The sequence below is a fragment of the Sciurus vulgaris genome (genome assembly GCF_902686455.1).
Source record: "Sciurus vulgaris genome assembly, chromosome: 11".
NCBI lineage: Eukaryota > Metazoa > Chordata > Mammalia > Rodentia > Sciuridae > Sciurus > Sciurus vulgaris.
Genome location: NC_136472.1, coordinates 23719841 through 23738373, shown reverse-complemented (window position 1 = coordinate 23738373; position 18533 = coordinate 23719841). Strand labels below are relative to the sequence as shown.

Genomic DNA, 18533 nt, shown 5'->3' with positions numbered 1-18533 from the left:
TGAATGTATAGTTTAAGTTGTAAAAGATTTGATACTATAAACAGTGAAAAAATAATATGACTATAAACCATGGAATTAACATTATACCATAAAATAATTTGATATAGTTTTAAAGAAAAAGGCTCTTAAAAATGATACTCTTATAATTTAAAATCATCATATATAGTTCTTTACTATCATAATTTTAAAAAATCCTAGTGACTGTAGATGAGATACTTCCCTGAGCATGGGTTTCTTTATGCATGTATTCCTGCCACATTTACTGGGATAATTTCAATACTGACACAGTAAAGACTCTGTGTGCTTCCAGGAAAGAACAGACATTCATTCCATAACATTCTCACATGCTTGGTATGATGTACAATTTTAAAGTCACTTATCCAAATGTTCTAGAAATAATTATAGTTTTTATTTACATATGTAAAATATACTATCTCATAAAGTAATAAACACATTTAATTATTTCCTGTACATGTAACATGTATCACTTGTCATTTGGCAAAATGAAAAATAAATATTAATCAGGCTGTAACATTAAATCAAATATACTTGGTACATTTTAATTAATTTCTGTATTGCCAAGTTAATTTTCCCAATTCAGATACCTCCTTTGAGAACACATGACCTTTAAGATATTTGCTGTATTTCAATAGATCACAGGACTTTTCAATGAGTCTTCATTTTCAGTGGTTCCGAGAACTTACATCTTACATCTTGGATCTTGTCCTGGCTTCAGAACTCAATGCTTCATTCACTGAGGGTGCCTGCAATGCCTCATGTACCCATGATTTCTTCTAGAGAACATGATAATACATGACTAATCAGTAGATTCATGAAGAGTATCAAGTGGCTACAGCAAAAGTATTTCCAGAGATCTCCATTATCTCGATCTCTCAGAGAAGTGTAAATGTATCCAAGTGAATACCTTGAATATAAAAACATTTTAAAATGTCAGCACAAATGTGGTTAAATATTCTCACCTGCTGAGAAAATGTCTTCGTAGAAAATAATATGCTATGCTTACAAAACTATCTAAAATACTAACCTAATTGCAATTCTAAGAAAACTAATGGAACTGGAGAGCATCAGGTTGAGTAAAATAAGCCAAATTCAAGTCAAGAGTCATATGTTCTCTCTCACTTGTAGAAGCTAGGGAAAAAAAACTATTTTTAAGAAAAGGGACCTCATGAAAATAAAAGGGAGACTAGTACAACTGAGGAAGATGGAGGAGGGCAGAGGGGAAGAAAAGGATGAAATGAAATGAAATTGATCAAATTATGTCATGTGCATTCACAAATATGTCACAATGAATCTCACTCTTATGTAAAATCAGAAAGCACAAAAATGATCTCATTCATCAAGATTAACTTGCCTGAACCCACTATTTGATGGCACAATTAAACAACTCTAAAATTAGTTACATGATATTTTTGTCTGTTTTAGACAATTATTGTGAAGAAAACAAAAGTACTTGAGTTTGAGTGTTTATGAAGATTCATTGCTGATTTAATAAGCACTTTACCTACCAGAGCAAAGACTGAGATGTAACCTCATTATAAGGCTCATTATGGAGTTTTCTCAGAGGAGACACAGAACTCTTCAGTTCGTTGCTGAAGATCAAAAGCATCTTCCTAAGGCCCCTTCCTTCCTAATTCAAACAGGTCCCTATATCTGCACAATCTCATCCCAGAAAACTGAGACCTTCTGGAAACTTCTCTAAGCAGCCATGACTATAAAAAGAAAATGGGACACAAAGGGCTAGATACTAACAGAAGATATATTCTAGCTTGAGGAGAATGTGAATTTTCAGAAATCTCTTGGATCATTCTAACAGAAAAATAATCCTTCCCCTTAAATGTGCAGATATCATCTATGACATTTTTTATATCATCTCTATTTCTAATAGACTAGCTTGCTAGTATATTTGGAATGAATTCAAATGAAGTAATCTCTCCTGAGCAGGTCGCTTCCCTTGAACAATCAATCCCTAGAGGAAGAGGACTTGGGTCTTGCCAAGAAAGAGTAGCTAACTGCCTGGTGTTATGAAGAAAACATCTAATTTGAAAAGGAAAAATCCAAATTTCAGGGTAATGCCAATCTCATAGAATGAGTCTGAATAAATCTCTCAAAAGATTTTGGAACATAATATTATTCTTCTTTATGGCTGAATAGTATTCCATGGTGTATATATAACACAGAAATAAGCCAATCCCCAAAATACCAAAGGTCAAATGTTTTCCCTGATAAGTGGAAAATGATATATAATGGGGGCGGTGGTGTGTGGAGTGAGAGAAGAACAGAGGAGCTTTAGATTATGTACAGAGAAAAGAGAGGGAGGAGGGGCGAGGGTACAAACCATGGTGGAATGAGACAGACATCGTTACCCTATGTACATGTATGATTACACGAATGGTATGGATCTACATTGTGCAAAACCACAGAAACAAAATAATGTACCCCATTTGTGTACAATGAATCAAAATACAGTCTGTAAAAAATTTAAAAATAAATAATTTTTAAAATGTTTTTGAAACAGAGAGAAAGGGGCATTAGTTCTTCCTTAAAAGATTGGTAGGGCCAGGTGCAATGGTACATACTTATAATCCCAGTCACTCAGGAGGCTGAGGGAGGAGGACTGCAAGTTCAAGGCCAGTCTCAGCATCTTTTGAGACCCTGTCTCAAAATTCGAAAAATATATAAAAGGCTGTGGAGGTAGTTCAGTGTTGAGCACCCCTGGGATCAGTCCCCAGTACCTTAACCCCTCAAAATGTTTGGTAGAATTCAATCAAGCCAACCAGTCCCAGAATTTTATTTTCTTTCTTGGGTGACTTTTATTATTGATTGAGTTTTGTTACCCAATATTGTTTTACTTAGATCTGTTTCTTCACATTTCAATCTTAGTATTGTATGTGCACAGGAATTTATGTGTCTTCTACTTGTTGGCAATTTGTTGGTGTGTATTTTGTCTTATAAAAATCACTAATGATCTTCCATATTTCTGTGGTGTCAGTTGCAATACCTTCTTTATCATCTCTGATATTGTTTATTTGGGTCTTGTTTTTAATGTGGCTAGCTACAATTTTGTTAATTATTTTAACTTTTAAAGATAACTTTGGTAGAACTTTTAAAGCATGTATTATGTTTTTCATGCTTTGATTTTTATTATTCAAAATCATTTGATTTTTATTGGTTTAAACTTTATTCATTCTGTTTTTAATTTCAGGGTTGAGGATCTAACACATGCCAGGCAAGTGCTCTCACGCTAATCTGTCTCCCCAGCTCTCAACTTTCTTCTTAGTAATGCTTTTTTCTCATCCTATAGGTTTATGAATGTTCTATGTTAGTTTGAGGGTTTTAAAAAGGTTTTTACTTCCCTTTTTCTATCTTCATTAATCCATTTGTTGTTTCAGAGCATTTGTTGTTTCATGCAACCAGAACATGGTTGATTACTTTCCATATGTTTGCACAACTTCCACAATTTCCTTTGTTATTGACTTCTTATTTTGTTATAGTCAGAGAAAACACATGACATAATTTTTCAAATTTATTTTTATTGTAAACAGATGGGTTACATGTTGTTTCTGTTTGTACATGGAGTAACAGCATACCATTTGCGTAATCATACATTTACATAGGGTAATGATGTTTGATTTATTCTGTTTTTTCATTCCGCAGACCCCTCCTACCCCTCTTTTCCCTCTATACAGACCCTCCTTCCTTCATTCTTGCCACTCTCCCATCCCCCATTATGTGTCATCATCTGCTTATCAGTGAGATCATTCGTCCTTTGGTTTTTTGAGATTGGCTTATCTCACTTAGCATGATATTCTCCAATTTCATCCATTTTCCTGCAAATGCCATAATTTTATTATTCTTTATAGCTGAGTAATATTCCATTGTACATATATACCACAGTTGCTTTATCCATTCATAAATTGAAGGGCATCTAGGTTGGTTCCACAATCTGGCTATTGTGAATTGAGCAGCTATGAATATTGATGTGGCTGTACCTTTGTAGTATGCTGATTTTAAGTCCTTTGGGTATAGGCCAAGGAGTGGGATAGCTGGGCCAAATGGTGGTTCCATTCCAAGTTTCTTAAGGAATCTCCACACTGCTTTCCAGAGTGGCTGCACTAATTTGCAGCCCCACCAGCAATGTATGAGTGTACATTTTTCCCCACATCCTCTCCAACTCCTATTGTTGCTTGTATTCTTGCTTGTAATTGCCATTCTAATTGGAGTGAGATGGAATCTTAGTGTAGTTTAGATTTGCATTTCTCTTATTACTAAAGGTGGTGAACATTTTTTCATGTTTGTTGATTGCTTGTAGATCTTCTGTGAAGTGTCTGCTCATATCCTTAGCCCATTTGTTGATTGGGTTATTTGTATTCTTGGTGTAGAGTTTTTTGAGTTCTTTATATATTCTGGAAATTAGTGTTCTATCTGAAGTATGAGTGGCAAAGATTTTCTCCCACTCTGTAGGCTCTCTCTTCACATTGGTGATAGTTTCCTTTGCTGAGAGAAAGCTTTTTAATTTGAATCTGTCCCAGTTATTGATTCTTGCTTTTATTTCTTCTGCTATGGGAGTCCTGATAAGGAAGTCTGATCCTAAGACAACAAGTTGAAGATTTGGACCTACTTTTTCTTCTATAAGAAGCAGGATCTCTGGTCTGATTTCAAGGTCCTTGATCCATTGTGAGTTGATTTTTGTGCAGGGTGAAAGATATGGGTTTAATTTCATTCTGTTGCATATGGATTTCCAGTTTTCCCAGCACCATTTATTGAAGAGGCTATCTTTTCTCCATTGCATATTTTTGGCACCTTTGTCTAGTATTAGAAAATTGTAATTATTTGGGTTTGTGTCTGTGTCCTCTATTCTGTACCATTGATCTACCTGTCTATTTTGGTGCCAATACCATGCTGTTTTTGTTACTATTGCTTTGTAGTAGAGTTGAAGTTCTGGTATTGAGATACCCCTGTTTCATTCTTCCTACTAAGGATTGCTTTAGCTATTCTGGGTTTCTTATTCTTCCAGAAGAAATTCACCATTGCTTGCTCTATTTCTGTAAGGTATGTCATTGGGATTTTAATTGGAATTGCATTAAATCTGTATAGCACTTTTGGTAGGATGACCATTTTGACAATATTAATTCTGCCTATCCAAGAACATGGGAGATCTTTCCATCTTCTAAGGTCTTCCTCAATTTCTTTCTTCAATGTTTTGTAGTTTTCATTGTACAGATCTTTTACCTCTTTGGTTAGATTGCTTCCCAAGTATTTTATTTTATTTTTTTTTGAGGTTATTGCAAATGGGGTTGTTTTCATCACTTCCCTTTCAGATGTTTCATCACTTGCATATAAAAATGCTTTAGATTTATGCGTGTCGATTTTATAGCCTGCTATTTTGCTGAATTCATTGATGAGGTCTAGAAGTTTTCTGGAGGAGTTTTTTGGGTCCTCTAAATAGAGAATCATGTCATCAGCAAATAGTGACAGCTTAAGTTCCTCTTTTCCTATTCGTATCCCTTTAATTTCTTTGGTCTGCCTAATTGCTCTGACTAGAGTTTCGAGGACAATGTTGAATAGAAGTGGTGAAAGAGGACATCCCTATCTCCTTCCGGTTTTTAAAGGGAATGGTTTCAGTTTTTTTCCATTAAGAATTATGTTGACCATGGGCTTAGCATAAATAGCCTATAAAATGTTCAGGTATGTTCCTACAATCCCTATTTTTTCTAGTGTTCTGAGCATGAAGGGGTGTTGTATTTTGTCAAACGCTTTTCTGCATCAATTGAAATAACCATATGATTCTTATCCTTAAGTCTATTGACATGATGGATTACGTTTATTGATTTATGGATGATAAACCATCCTTGCATTCCAGGGATGAACCCCACTTGATTGTGGTGCACGATTTTCTTAATATGATTTTGGATACAGTTTGCCAATATTTTGTTAAGAATCTTTGCATTTATATTCATCAAGTATATTGATCTAAAATTTTCTTTCCTTGATGTGTCTTTGCCTGGTTTGGGTATAAGGGTGATATTAGCTTCATAGAATGAGTTTGGTAGGGTACCCTCCTTTTCTATTCCCTGGAATTCATTGAGAAGTATTGGAATGAGTTCTTCTTTGAATGTCTTGTAGAACTTGGCTAAGTTCTGTCTGGTCCTGGGCTTTTCTTGGATGGTAGGTTTTTAATGGCTTCTTCTATTTCATTGCTTGATATTGATCTGTTTAAATTGTGTATGTCCTCCTGGTTCAGTTTGGGAGGAGCATATGTTTCTAGAAATTTCTCAATGTCTTGCATAGTTTCTATTTTGTTGGAATACAGATTTTCAAAGTAGCTTCTCATTATGTTCTGAATCTCAGTGGTGTCCGTCATGATATTTTCTTTTGCATCATGTATTTTAGTAATTTGAGTGTTCTCTCTCCTTCTCTTTGTTAGTGTGGCTAAGGGTTTGTCTATTTTGTTTACTTTTTCAACGAACCAACTTTTTGTTTTGTAAATTTTTTGAATTGTATCTTTTGTTTCAATTTCATTGATTTCAGCTCTGATTTTAATGATTTCCTGTCTTCTACTACTTTTGCTGTTATTCTGTTCTTCTTTTTCTAGGGCTTTGTGCTGTAATGTTAGGTCATTTAGTTGTTGACGTTTCATTCTTTTCTGGAATGTGTTCCATGCAATGAATTTTCCTCTTAGTACCGCTTTCATAGTGTCCCAGAGATTTTGATATGTTGTATCATCATTCTCATTGACCTCTAAGAATATTTTTTATCTCCTCCTTGATGTTTTCTATTATCCATGTTTCATTCAATAGCATAATATTTAGTCTCCAGGTATTGAAGTAATTTCTGGTTTTTTTTTGTTGTTGTTGTTGATTTCTACTCTCAGTTCTTTATGATCTGATGAAACATAAGGCAGTATCTCTTTTTCTGCATTTCCTAAGGGCTGCTTTGTGACATAACATATCATCTATTTTCAAGAAGGTTCCATGTGCTGCTGAGAAGAAAGTGAATCTGCTCATTGATGGATGGAATATTCTATATATGTCTATTAAGTCCAGGTTATTGATTGTGTTATTGTGTTCTATGGTTTCTTTGCTTGTTTTTTGTTTGGAAGATCTATCCAGTTGTGACAGCAGTGTATTAAAGTCACCCAGAATTGTTGTGTTGTGGTCTATTTGATTCCTGAAAATGAGAAGGATTTGTTTGATGTACAGGGATGCACCATTGTTTGGGGCATAAATATTTACTATCATTAGGTCTTCCTGATTTATGGTTCCCTTAAGCAGTGTGAAATGTCCTTATTTATCCCTTCTGGCTAACTTTGGCTTGAAGTCCACTTTATCTGATATAAGGATGGAGACCCCCACTTTTTTACTGAGTCCATGTGCATGGTAGGATTTTTCTATCCTTTCACCTTTAATCTGTGGATGTCTTTTTCTATGAGATGAGTCTCTTGCAGGCATCATATTGTTGAGTCTTTTTTTTAAACCATTCTGCAAGTCAATGTCTTTTGATTGATGAGTGTAGGCTATTAATATTCAGGGTTATTATTGAGATATCATTTGTATTCCTAGTCATTTTGGCTTATTTTTGGTTTTTAAGTTGGCTTGGGTTCTCCTTTGAGTGGTTTTTCTCTAAGTAGTTCCTCCCTTTGCTGACCTCCATTGTTGTTTTTCATTTCCTCCTCTTATAATATTTTGTTGAGAACATTCTGTAGTGCAGGCTTTCTATTTGTAAATTCTTTTAACTTTTATTTATCATGGAAGGATTTTATTTCATCTTCAAATCTGAAGGTTAGTTTTGCTGGCTATAGGCTTCTTGGTTGGCAACCATGTTCTTTCAGAGCTTGAAATATGTTGTTCCAGGCCTTCTAGCTTTTAGAGTCTGGGTTGAGAAGTCTGCTGCTATCCATATTGGTTTCCCCCTATATGTAATCTGATGCTTTTCTCTCGTAGCCTTCAAAATCCTATCTTTATTTTGATTGTTAGGCATTTTCATTATAATGTGCTTTGGTGTGGATCTGTTGTGATTTTGTGCATTTGGTGTTCTGTAAGCCTCTTGTATTTGATTTTCCATTTCATTCTTCAGGTTTGGGAAATTTTCTGATATTATTTCATTGAATAGGTTGTTCATTCCTTTGGTTTGTATCTCTGTGCCTTCCTCAATCCCAATAATTCTTAAATTTGGTCTTTTCATGATGTCCCATAATTCTTAGAGATTCTGTTCATGATTTCTTATCACCTTCTCTGTTTGGGCAACTTTATTTTCAAGATTAAATATTTTGTCTTCATTGTCTGAGGTTCTGTCTTCCAGGTGGTCTAGCCTTTTGGTGATGCTTTCCATTGAGTTTTTCATTTGGTTTATTATTTCCTTCATTTCAAGGATTTCCTTTTTTTTTTTTTTTTTTTTTTTTGTATCTCTATTTCTTTGTTGAAATGATCTTTTGCTTCCTGCAGGTGCTCTTTCAGCTTGTTGGTATTATCATTCGTTGCCTGCCTTTGCTCTCTTTTCTCATCCTTTGCTTCATGAATCATCTTAATCATGTATAATCTGAAGTCCTTTTCTGACATTTCTTCTAACATACTATCATTGGATTCTATTAATATAGAATCTAGATTTGTTTGGATCATTTTCTTCCCTTGTTATTTCATGTTTTTCATGTATCTTCCCCTCTAGCAGTGCAGATTTGGGGTATTGCAGATTTCCCCCTATAGGCTTATAGTGGCCCTATACATTTCCAAAACCTTTTCTTTAAGGGGAGATCAATATTAGCAGTGCCCAATTCAGACACTATGCAATCTTAGACCAAAGAGCTCCTATGAGGACAATAACAAAATTTTCATAATAAACAGAATGAGTTCAAATATTATCTTCAGTAAAACAAACAGATTTGCAATAAGGTCTGCAGTTTCTAATGGACGACAGAGAGGATGCAGAGGGATGTAGAATGTGGCTGTTAATGGGATAAGAAAAGAATATACAGAAGTTCTAGATAATAGAAAGGGTGAGAGTGTAATCAAAAGAAATTGGATGTTAGCATGCAAAAAGGGAGAGAGAGACTCTGAGGGAACAGGTAAACAAAATGAAAAGGGAGCAAGAAAAATAAAGAAATAAAAACAATATTTTTTAATAAGGAGAAAAAAGAAAATCTATAGTATAACAGTCATATAGTAATGAAACCTCCCAGTCTTCAGTAGCCTGATGCATGAGAGGTAACTGACAATGAGGTTCAAGTCTCCAGCAGGCATCTCAGGATGGGCTTTGCCCCACCTAAAGATCAGAGCTACACCTTCCAGGATTATCCAAGATGGCCACTCTGGCTTCCAAATGTGTTGGCAAATGGGGAGCTGCAGCTCAGGGTGTGGACATCATCAGCTGGAGGTCCTGGAGGCAGGATGTGGTTGGTCAGGCAGAAGTCCTGGAGGTCGGATATGTTTGCTGTCATTGCGGGATCCTGAAGGTGGTGCAGTCAGTCTGGTGTCCCTGTGATAGGGTGCAGTCAGTTGGTCTTGGGGTCCTGGCAGCAGTGAGTTGTCAGTCGATGTTAGGGCCCCAGAGTCAGGGAGTGATTGTTCGGGCTGAGGGATCCTGGAGACGGGGCTCAGTCATTCTGGACAGGGGTCCTATGGGGCCTGGCTGTTGTCTCAAAATGGCAGCAGGCAGGTGTAATCAAACCTGCAGGTACTGTAATGGTGAACTTCCAGGCAACAGCAGGAGCTGGTTCTCCACTGGCGGTCAGTGATCAGTTTGCTGACACTAGTCGGATGATCGGGAGGTGAACCTCATGTGTCGAGTGATGGATAGGTAGGTGTAAGGCAGGCGATGGACAGGTGAGAGGTAGGCAAAAGGCAGATGATAAGTGCTTGACAGTGAGCAATCTGCACTCAAAAATGGTGTGGATATGCTGGCAGACTGCAGGTGATCACAGTAGACAAATGGGGTAAACAGCAGGGCATTGATAAGCAGCAAAAACTGCCTCATCAAGAAACAGATATCCTCTTCTTGAAACCAGAGTTACGGAGTGACAAGGAACACAGCCTCCCTCTAGTCCACCATCTTGGATCTCCTAACATATACGTGATATAATTTTAATATTTCAAAAATCTGTTGAGGTTTATTTTATGGCCTAAAATGTGATCTGTCCTGGAAAATGTTCTGTGTGCTAATGAAAATAACACATATTCTGCATTTGTTTTATGAAATGTTCTGCAAATATCTGTTATGTCCATTTGGTTTACAGTGGAGTTGAAGTCTCAGGTTTCTTGGTTGGTATTCTGTCTACATGAAATGTCCCTTAATGAAAGTGGGCGATGTAAGTCCTTATCTATCCTTACAATAGAGTTTGTCTCTCCCTTCAGATCCAATATTTCTTTTGCATAGTTAGGTGGTCAGGTATTGGATGCATATGTCTTTACAGTTGTAAAGAGAAGCAGGGATACTACAACAGATCCACTTTTCTACCATCTCTCAATGTTTCTCGTTAATTATTTTTTATTGTCAAATGTGTTCATAAACCATTGTCTCTTTTTCTCTGGTTTATTAGCTTGTCATAGCTTGTCATCTCTGTTTCTGCATGATGGTCAAAATTAACATTCCAAGAACAAGTATAATCGAATATTGGAAATTTTATTTCTACTCATGAATAGATCCAAAATAAAAATAATAAGTTAATTTTAATAGGTTCTTAAGCATAGTTAGTTAATACTATATCACTTTCTGAAAGATGCTTATATATATATTTCTTCATATAAAGTGAAGGAATGACTTTTAAACCCAGTCAGTACCATGCTTAATAGCAAAACTCTAAAACCACTGATTCTTTATCCAAGTCATGTTAAAAGAGAATATTCCTCCCCTTTATGTGAATCATGTCAAAACAAAAGTACATGGGACACAAATGGGATTCTAGTCATTTAGGATGCTCCTAATACCCTGAGAATAGGTGGTGAGAAGAGTGTGTGTCCTGCACCACGTGAGGTGAGGGAACAGGACCCCGTCACGTGTGTCTTCCAGCCTCCAGCTTCTCCCAATGTCACCGGTGTCTCCCTCTGCAGATTTCAGTACCCACAGCACACACTACCCAGAAGTTGCCCCTGCTACTGTTCCTGTTGGAGGAGACCCTCAAAACCTTTGTGGGCAAACACCAGTAGAAACTAGATAGAATGTTAAAAATGTGGGCTTCTCAAATATGGTTGAATTCTTATTCCTGAAAAATTCTTTGTTCAGACTTTTAGTATAAACAGGGTTACATAAATTCACTATTCTCTCTTCTGCAGTGTAATTTCCAAAAGCAAGAAGAGATTCTTGGTAACAAATGGAGAATCAACTGAACCAGGTAACGAATGGACACACCTGACATAATTTCCTAAAAAACAAATTACCTTTCTTTTTGGACCAAAGATTGAACTCAGGGGTGCTCACCCACTAAACCACACATCCTCAGTCCTTTCTTATATTTTTTAATTGAGCCTGGGTCTTGCTACCTTGCTGAGGCTGACTTTGGGTTTGTGATCCTCCTGCCTCAGCCTCCTGAGCAACCGTGATTACAGGTATGCAACACTGTACCTGGCTATTTCATGGAAGACAAATTATCTATGAGTTGTTTTAAGGAAGTGCTTCCAGAGTCAACTAAAAGTTGGCTCAAATCGGTGTTTTAAGAATAGGCATGCACAAAAGAAAATACACTAGCCTCGTGAAATGTGGCATTGCAAGAAACCTTTTAGACAACAGTCATGGCCATAGGTATTACATCTAAGAGGAATTCAGGATCACATGCCAAACCTCCTGACAAAGACATGACCTGAACTTCAAACCAAAGAAACAGCACACAAGCCTAAGCAGGAGCAAACATGCATTTCCACCAGACAACTGTCATGCAGTCTGCAAGTCTCTGAAGAGCGAGAAAGGGTGTTTTAGGGCTCTTTTGTACAGGACTGGATGGTCATTCTGCCTCTGCATAAGTAGAATACTTTTCAAGGTGGGGGTTTTATCATGAGTCATGTGGAGGATTGTGAGCTTATGAACTAACACACACACCCACACACACACATACACACACACACAGTTTATAATATGGACAGGTGGTCTTCTGTTGTTTAAGTCCATTCTTGAAATGCTGATTTCAAGGTTACCTTGAATGGACTGAAAAACAACTTAAGGACACTTGGATCCAGCAAAAAATGAAGGCTCAGGAATGTTTCACATGAAAGGAATCCATGCTTTACACATGACAGGAAAATGTAACGAGTAACCTTGTATTCTCTTATGCCACGAAGAGGATATTATTGGGACAGTTGGTGTAGTGGCAATAGGCTGAGTGGATTGTATAATAGCACTATCTCAGTGACAACTCTTTGATTTTGCACTGTGCTCAATAGGTACCTTGAGTTTTGGAAAGGCTTAGAGTTTTAAGACTAAAAGGGAATCATGTCTACAACTGATTCCTCAGTCTTTAAAAAACTATAAATAGGTATATACAAATAAATGACTAAGACAAATGAAAAATAAAAATGATATTGACATGTGTGTAGTGACATATATGCACATAAAATGATATATATATACATATATATATATATACACATTCATATGTCCTGATTAAAAAAAAAAAGAGAGAGAGAAGAAAGTAACAAGTAAATGTGGAATAATTTTAATACATGGGACGTCTGGAGAAAGTGTCTCCAGAATATCTTTCAACATATATGAGTTTGAAAATATTTAACACTTAAGATATTTTTAAACAAGCAACTATACATGATAAATGTAGAACTAAAGCACCACTAAAAATGACAGAAATGATGGATTCTAACTCCTTATTTGCAAATAGGTCTGAAGGCCTTGTCCTTACCAGGTAACCAAACCTGCCATACCTATGCACAGGCAGGACTTCTTGGATTGGGTCTGGACACTCTCCAGGTCATAACCTTTCACAGGGTTTTCAACCTCCATGAGCCCTTGTTTGTGCAACTGTAAAATGGCTCTAGTAAGAGTGCCTACCTCATGATGTTCCTGAAGGACTTAATCATTGGAATGTAACAAGAGGAAACCCACATAACACGGGTAGAACAAGTCCTGAAAAGGATAAGCATTTACAAATGCTAGTTTGTGATTGTTACTCACAAACCTTCAAAGAGAATATCAGCCCAGTGCTACTCAAGTTATCTCAGAAAATAAATTATTCTTAATGGTGAAAATATTTCTATAAAGCACAAATTCAACAATGATTTACTGTGGCTATTACTATTACAGGTGCTGAGGATTGAGTAGTAGTTCATAGTCTAGTCTAGAGAAAAACAAATACCAAAAATTTTTAAGAAAAATATATAGCGAAGTGAGTCAACAGAACTAACCTTAAATGCTGTAGTGGAACATTAAGGGTGATAGGGATGAGAAATATTGGTGTGGATCAAAATGTTTCTCTGTAACATTTCAAAATAGTGATGCATATATGGATATCTATACACTCATATTATAAAAATCAATGCAAAAACTCTGAAAAGAATCAAAGAATCCTTTGATATAAGGAAAAAATATAACTGTACCAAAGTTTAGTCCACAAATGCAAAAATAGTTTAATACAATACAATCCCATGTAATAATTGATCACATTAGCATGTACAAGGGTATAAATATTTAATCACCTAAATAACTGCAAAAGACATGTTTAGAAAAAGCATACCATTTTAATTTTATAATTTCAGTAAAACTGACATATCTCAGCTGTCATCACCATTATTTCACATTATCCTGGATGTAGCCATCAATCTAGTTCACCAAGAGAAATCTATTACAGGTGTTAGAATTTGAAAAGAAAGAAATACTAATGATTATGAAAACTACCAGAGAATATACCAGGAAAACCAAGAAAGAATAAACAAGTAACATCTAAATTTGAAAAGGATACATCAAATGAGTATAATCTTCATAAACACGTATCACTTCCCACCGCCCTTGGAGGAAATGATAACACATATGCCTTTTTTGGTGCAGTGAAGCTTCTTCTCTTTAATGTAGACAAAAGGCCTCCAATGCGGAATTACTCCAGATTATAAAGAATACAGGGACTAATCAGAAAGTTGTCCCTGCAGCAAATGCATGGACATATCAAGTAAACGCCTAAAACATGTACTGTCCACAAGCCAAGCACAAGGTACATCAGCCAATCAGGAGTACTTCCTGAAACTTGTTAACAGCTTCAAACTTTTTCTGGCACCGCGCCAGGCGCCATCTTTAAGATCAGGCCAGGGGTGCCTGCCTCTGCGGGCCCTCAGAGGTGAGCATCCCTGACAAGCACGGTAACATAAAAACAGAGAAATGAACAATCTAAATAAAGTTGAAATACAATAATTTAACTGTGAATATCTACTAAAAGAGAACTTGTAGGCAAAAAACTGCAAAAACTAAAAAACCCCATAGAGTAGCAATCATATTTTAGTAGTAATAGAAGTATCATCTTGAGTTTCCTTAATTTTTTGGTCACTGATATCAGATTGGTAAATAAAAATCATACAGGTTTTGGGTGGACAATGATATTTTGATATATGTGTACATTGCGAAATGACAACTATAATTGGCATATCCGTCAGGTCACATGATTAGAGTTTTCTTTAATCTTTTTGTGGTAGGGCACTTCACATCTATCCTCTTATTAGGAGTCCAGTATACACTACAGCAAATATAACAATAGCTACCATGTTTTCAAATCCAGAATTAGTTAGCTTCTCTATGAAACTTGGTCCTCCTGGACCAACATCTCCAGTTTTCCCACTCGGCAGCCATGACAACCATCATTCTTCTTTCTGCTTCTGTGAGTGTGAAGATTTTAGTGTTCACATATGCATGACATCATGCACTATTTGTCTTCTGTGTCCAGCTTATGTCATTTAGCATGATGCCCTCTGAGCCCACCCTGGTCACACAAATGATAAGCTTTCTTAATTTGGAGAACCTTGGAAACAGTGCCTGCACCCAGGATCAGTACTGGGAGATGCTGGTGAAGAATTCATCATATATATACCTTTTTTCAGATTTACCCTATTGCAAGGGTTCCATTGTAATATTCATAATTGTTATGCCTTCCAAATTTAATTTAAAAATAAAACTATTGACTGAAAATTATAAATGTAATGCTAGTAAAATCAAATAAAAAAGACATATACAGAATTTTACTATAGTAGAAAAATGAACAAAAAATTAAAAATAAAATGAAATGACAACATAGTTACTAGAAATGAATGTAAAAAAATTAAATACACATCCTTGTAATTATATAAAAATTTTATTCATAAATAGATTGCATAATTTTATGGACTTCCTAGTATATGTGCCCCCAAAATTCCTAGGCCCCTTGATAAATCAGACAATAAAGAATGAGCAATACACTGGGGAAATATGTTAATATCAAAACCTATAATCTATTCTTTAATTCTGCTTAACAAAAATGCCTTAGCAAATTAGCTTCAGTTTTAAGTCTGAAATAAATAGTACATCCTAAGGAGACAGCTTCACAGTGAAATGGTTCTCTTCATAGTGGGAGACTCAATGATTTCCTACCTGATGTGGCTTATTGTCCAGAGTTTCTTCATAGCATTTGTCATCTCTGAGTTTCTCAGAGTGTAGATGAAGGGGTTCAGCATGGGGGTTATGACCATATAAAACACACTCAGTGACTTGTCAATGGGGAAAGTCTTAGCTGGTCTTGCATATATGAAAATACAGGGAACAAAGAAGAGAACAACCACTGTAATATGGGAGCCACAGGTAGAGAGAGCTTTCCGTCTCCCTTCCTGACTCAAGTTTTTCAGAGAGAGAAAGATGACCACATAAGACATGAGTAAGAGCAGAAACAAAATAACGCACATCAGACCCCCATTGACAATCACTAAGAGGCCAATGACATAGGTGTCACCACAGACAAGATGCAATAGGGGGTACATGTCACAAGTAAAGTGGTCAATGACATTGGGGCCACAGAATGGGAGCCCATAAATAATGCCAATTTGAAATGCAGAGTGCACAAAACCTCCAGCCCAGGAAACTACCAGCAGCACAACACACACCCATGGTCTCATGATAACCAAATAATGCAAGGGCTTACAGATGGCCACATAGCGGTCAAAGGCCATCACCAACAGAAGAGTAACCTCTGCCCCACCTAAAAGGTGTTCTGCAAAGAGCTGAAACATACAAAACTTGAAAGATATGACAACTTTTCCTAAGAACAAGTTTGAAATCAAATGGGGGGAAATGACAGATGAATAAATAATGTCAATAAATGATAAATTAGCAAGAAAGAAGTACATTGGAGAGCCCAGGGTCTTACTAAAGGATACAGTTATGACAATGAGCAGGTTCCCCAGCATGGTCAAAATGTAGAAGAGTAAGAACATAACAAAAAGTACTTTCTGCTCCTTTGGATTTTGTGTGAGGCCCAAGAGGACAAAGTAAGTTTCATTGTTCCTATGTTCCATCTATTCACTTATTGATGCCATTTTCTGAGAGAAAAGCAGTTTACCTGTAAAACAATGAAAACTCCTGAGAAACATTACAACCTCTTTTATTCATCTGCCATATATGTTTGAAGCATCTACTGCTGGCACAGTAGCTTCTAATGACCAACATGAGACACAAGTTGATAAATATATTTCTTGAAACCATGTTATTGATTTATGGCATTCTAAACCCATTCTAAACCTCTTGAGATTTGGGAAGTTTCTCAGAGAAAGTTACTCGTTAGATGAATTTAAAGATATGAAATAACAAGAGAGAAAGAAAGGGAAATCCTTGTAAAGATGTACTATGTGTAAAGTGACACAGAATAAAACTGAAGACTCACTTAAGATAATTTTCATATGAAGAATGAATACAATCAATCATTAATGGAAGACTACAGACCACAAGTCACTGTTTCAATAGTGGTGCTGAGTCTTTAGAAAATGATGCCCTTCCTCCACTTTCTTTGGCCCTCATATCCACTGGAAATGTCACCTCCAAGCATCTTAGCATTCTTGTTTCCAGGGACATTGTGCTCACAGAGATGTCTCCATTCTCCAAGACACAGGCCATCTCCACGCTCTCCTCTTTCCTTGCAGCAGTATCACCTTTCAATGTTCATGTTTCCACCCACCATCTCTTCAAAGCCATATGGGCTCTTTCTATCATGACTACCAAACTCTCCCAACATGTATCCATTAATCAATCACAAAGCTGGTCTCATGTATTAGACATTTATTGCAGCAGCACCACCTCACTTCGTGGTACCAAAAGGTGTCTTTTTCTGCTAGACCTACACTTCATTTAGACACATATGTGTCTTCTCAGAGTACGGCTGCTAGACAATCAAAATGAAGGTTTTGGCTGTTGTGGATCCCTCAGAAAACTGTGAGGGAAGGACTAGTTCCATCCTTGACTTGCTGATGACCAGTTTGTATACTTGTATCCCTACATTCAAATTTTCTATTTCAATAGAATAGAAGTGATAAGGAATTGGAACCCATCCTAATAAAATTTTATAACTGGATGACCTTCACAAAATCCCTATTTTCAAATAAAGCTGTTTCCTGTAGTACTGCAAGTGGGATCTCAACATATAAATTATATGGGGTGGACATAATCAAATCATAATGGTTTCATGTGATAACTTGACAAACTAGTAGTTACCACCGTCTCAGCTTACCACAAACCTGAAACCTCCTTCTAGAGACTTTGGTTGAATATTCCACATTATCCTAACCTATAAATTCCTAAAGCACTCTGAATTTCATATCTTCAACATTATCACACTCCTACTTTTTAACCTGGCATCTACAACTATTTCGTTGACATCTTCAAGTAGATATGATTTTAGTATTTAGAAGAGTAAATATTTTATTTTTTCACAATTAATCTCTTCCTTCCTAGGTTTTGTCTAACTAAAAGGTACTTCCTTCTGTCTTATCCTTCAAGTCAAATTCTGACAGTCTTCTCCCTTCCTTTATTTCTCTTATGTTGCTTGTGTATATGTTTGTTCAGTCCCCCTGGCTTTCTATTTATAATATATTACAAATGTGATCACTCTCATTTCATCCCCTTACACCCCTGTGAACAACAGGAGCCCCCTGCCACATGTAATATTGAGTCTTTGGCAGATGCTAATTTCAGAAACCAGAAACACACATCACAAATTTGTAAGTATTGGTGATTATTGTACAAAGGTGTGTGGTAGTTCAATCCTTTGGTTTAGGAAATCAAAAGTGTTCATAGAGCACTATATTGTGTCAGCAGTTCACAGGAGGTGAGCTTCTTGTGTGTCCACTAGCACAGTAAGTCTCAGGTTCCAACCTAGGCTCAGGTCATCAGAGGAGAGGAAAATCCACACTGACTGAGGAATCAGCTTTTCACCTTGAACCATCCACTTTTCTAAATGGAAGGAACAGTGTTGAGGATGTAGATGGTCCCTGACTTAAATTTTCAATTTTTTGAATATATTTGTGATGTCTCTCCTATGCCTTCTGAACAGCTGCTTTCTGCTGCTGAAGTTTATCAACATT

General features: G+C 36.4%; 1 protein-coding gene across 1 annotated transcript; it reads right to left on the bottom strand.

Annotated features, from left to right (window-relative positions):
• Positions 1-15554: 15554 nt before the first annotated feature.
• On the bottom strand, positions 15555-16475 carry LOC306639139 (olfactory receptor 4A47-like; the record flags this gene model as incomplete). The annotated part of the gene is made up of 1 exon (XM_079102555.1): positions 15555-16475. The coding sequence occupies one exon, from the start codon at positions 16473-16475 to the stop codon at positions 15555-15557; it is 921 nt and encodes a 306-aa protein (XP_078958681.1).
• Positions 16476-18533: the final 2058 nt, after the last annotated feature.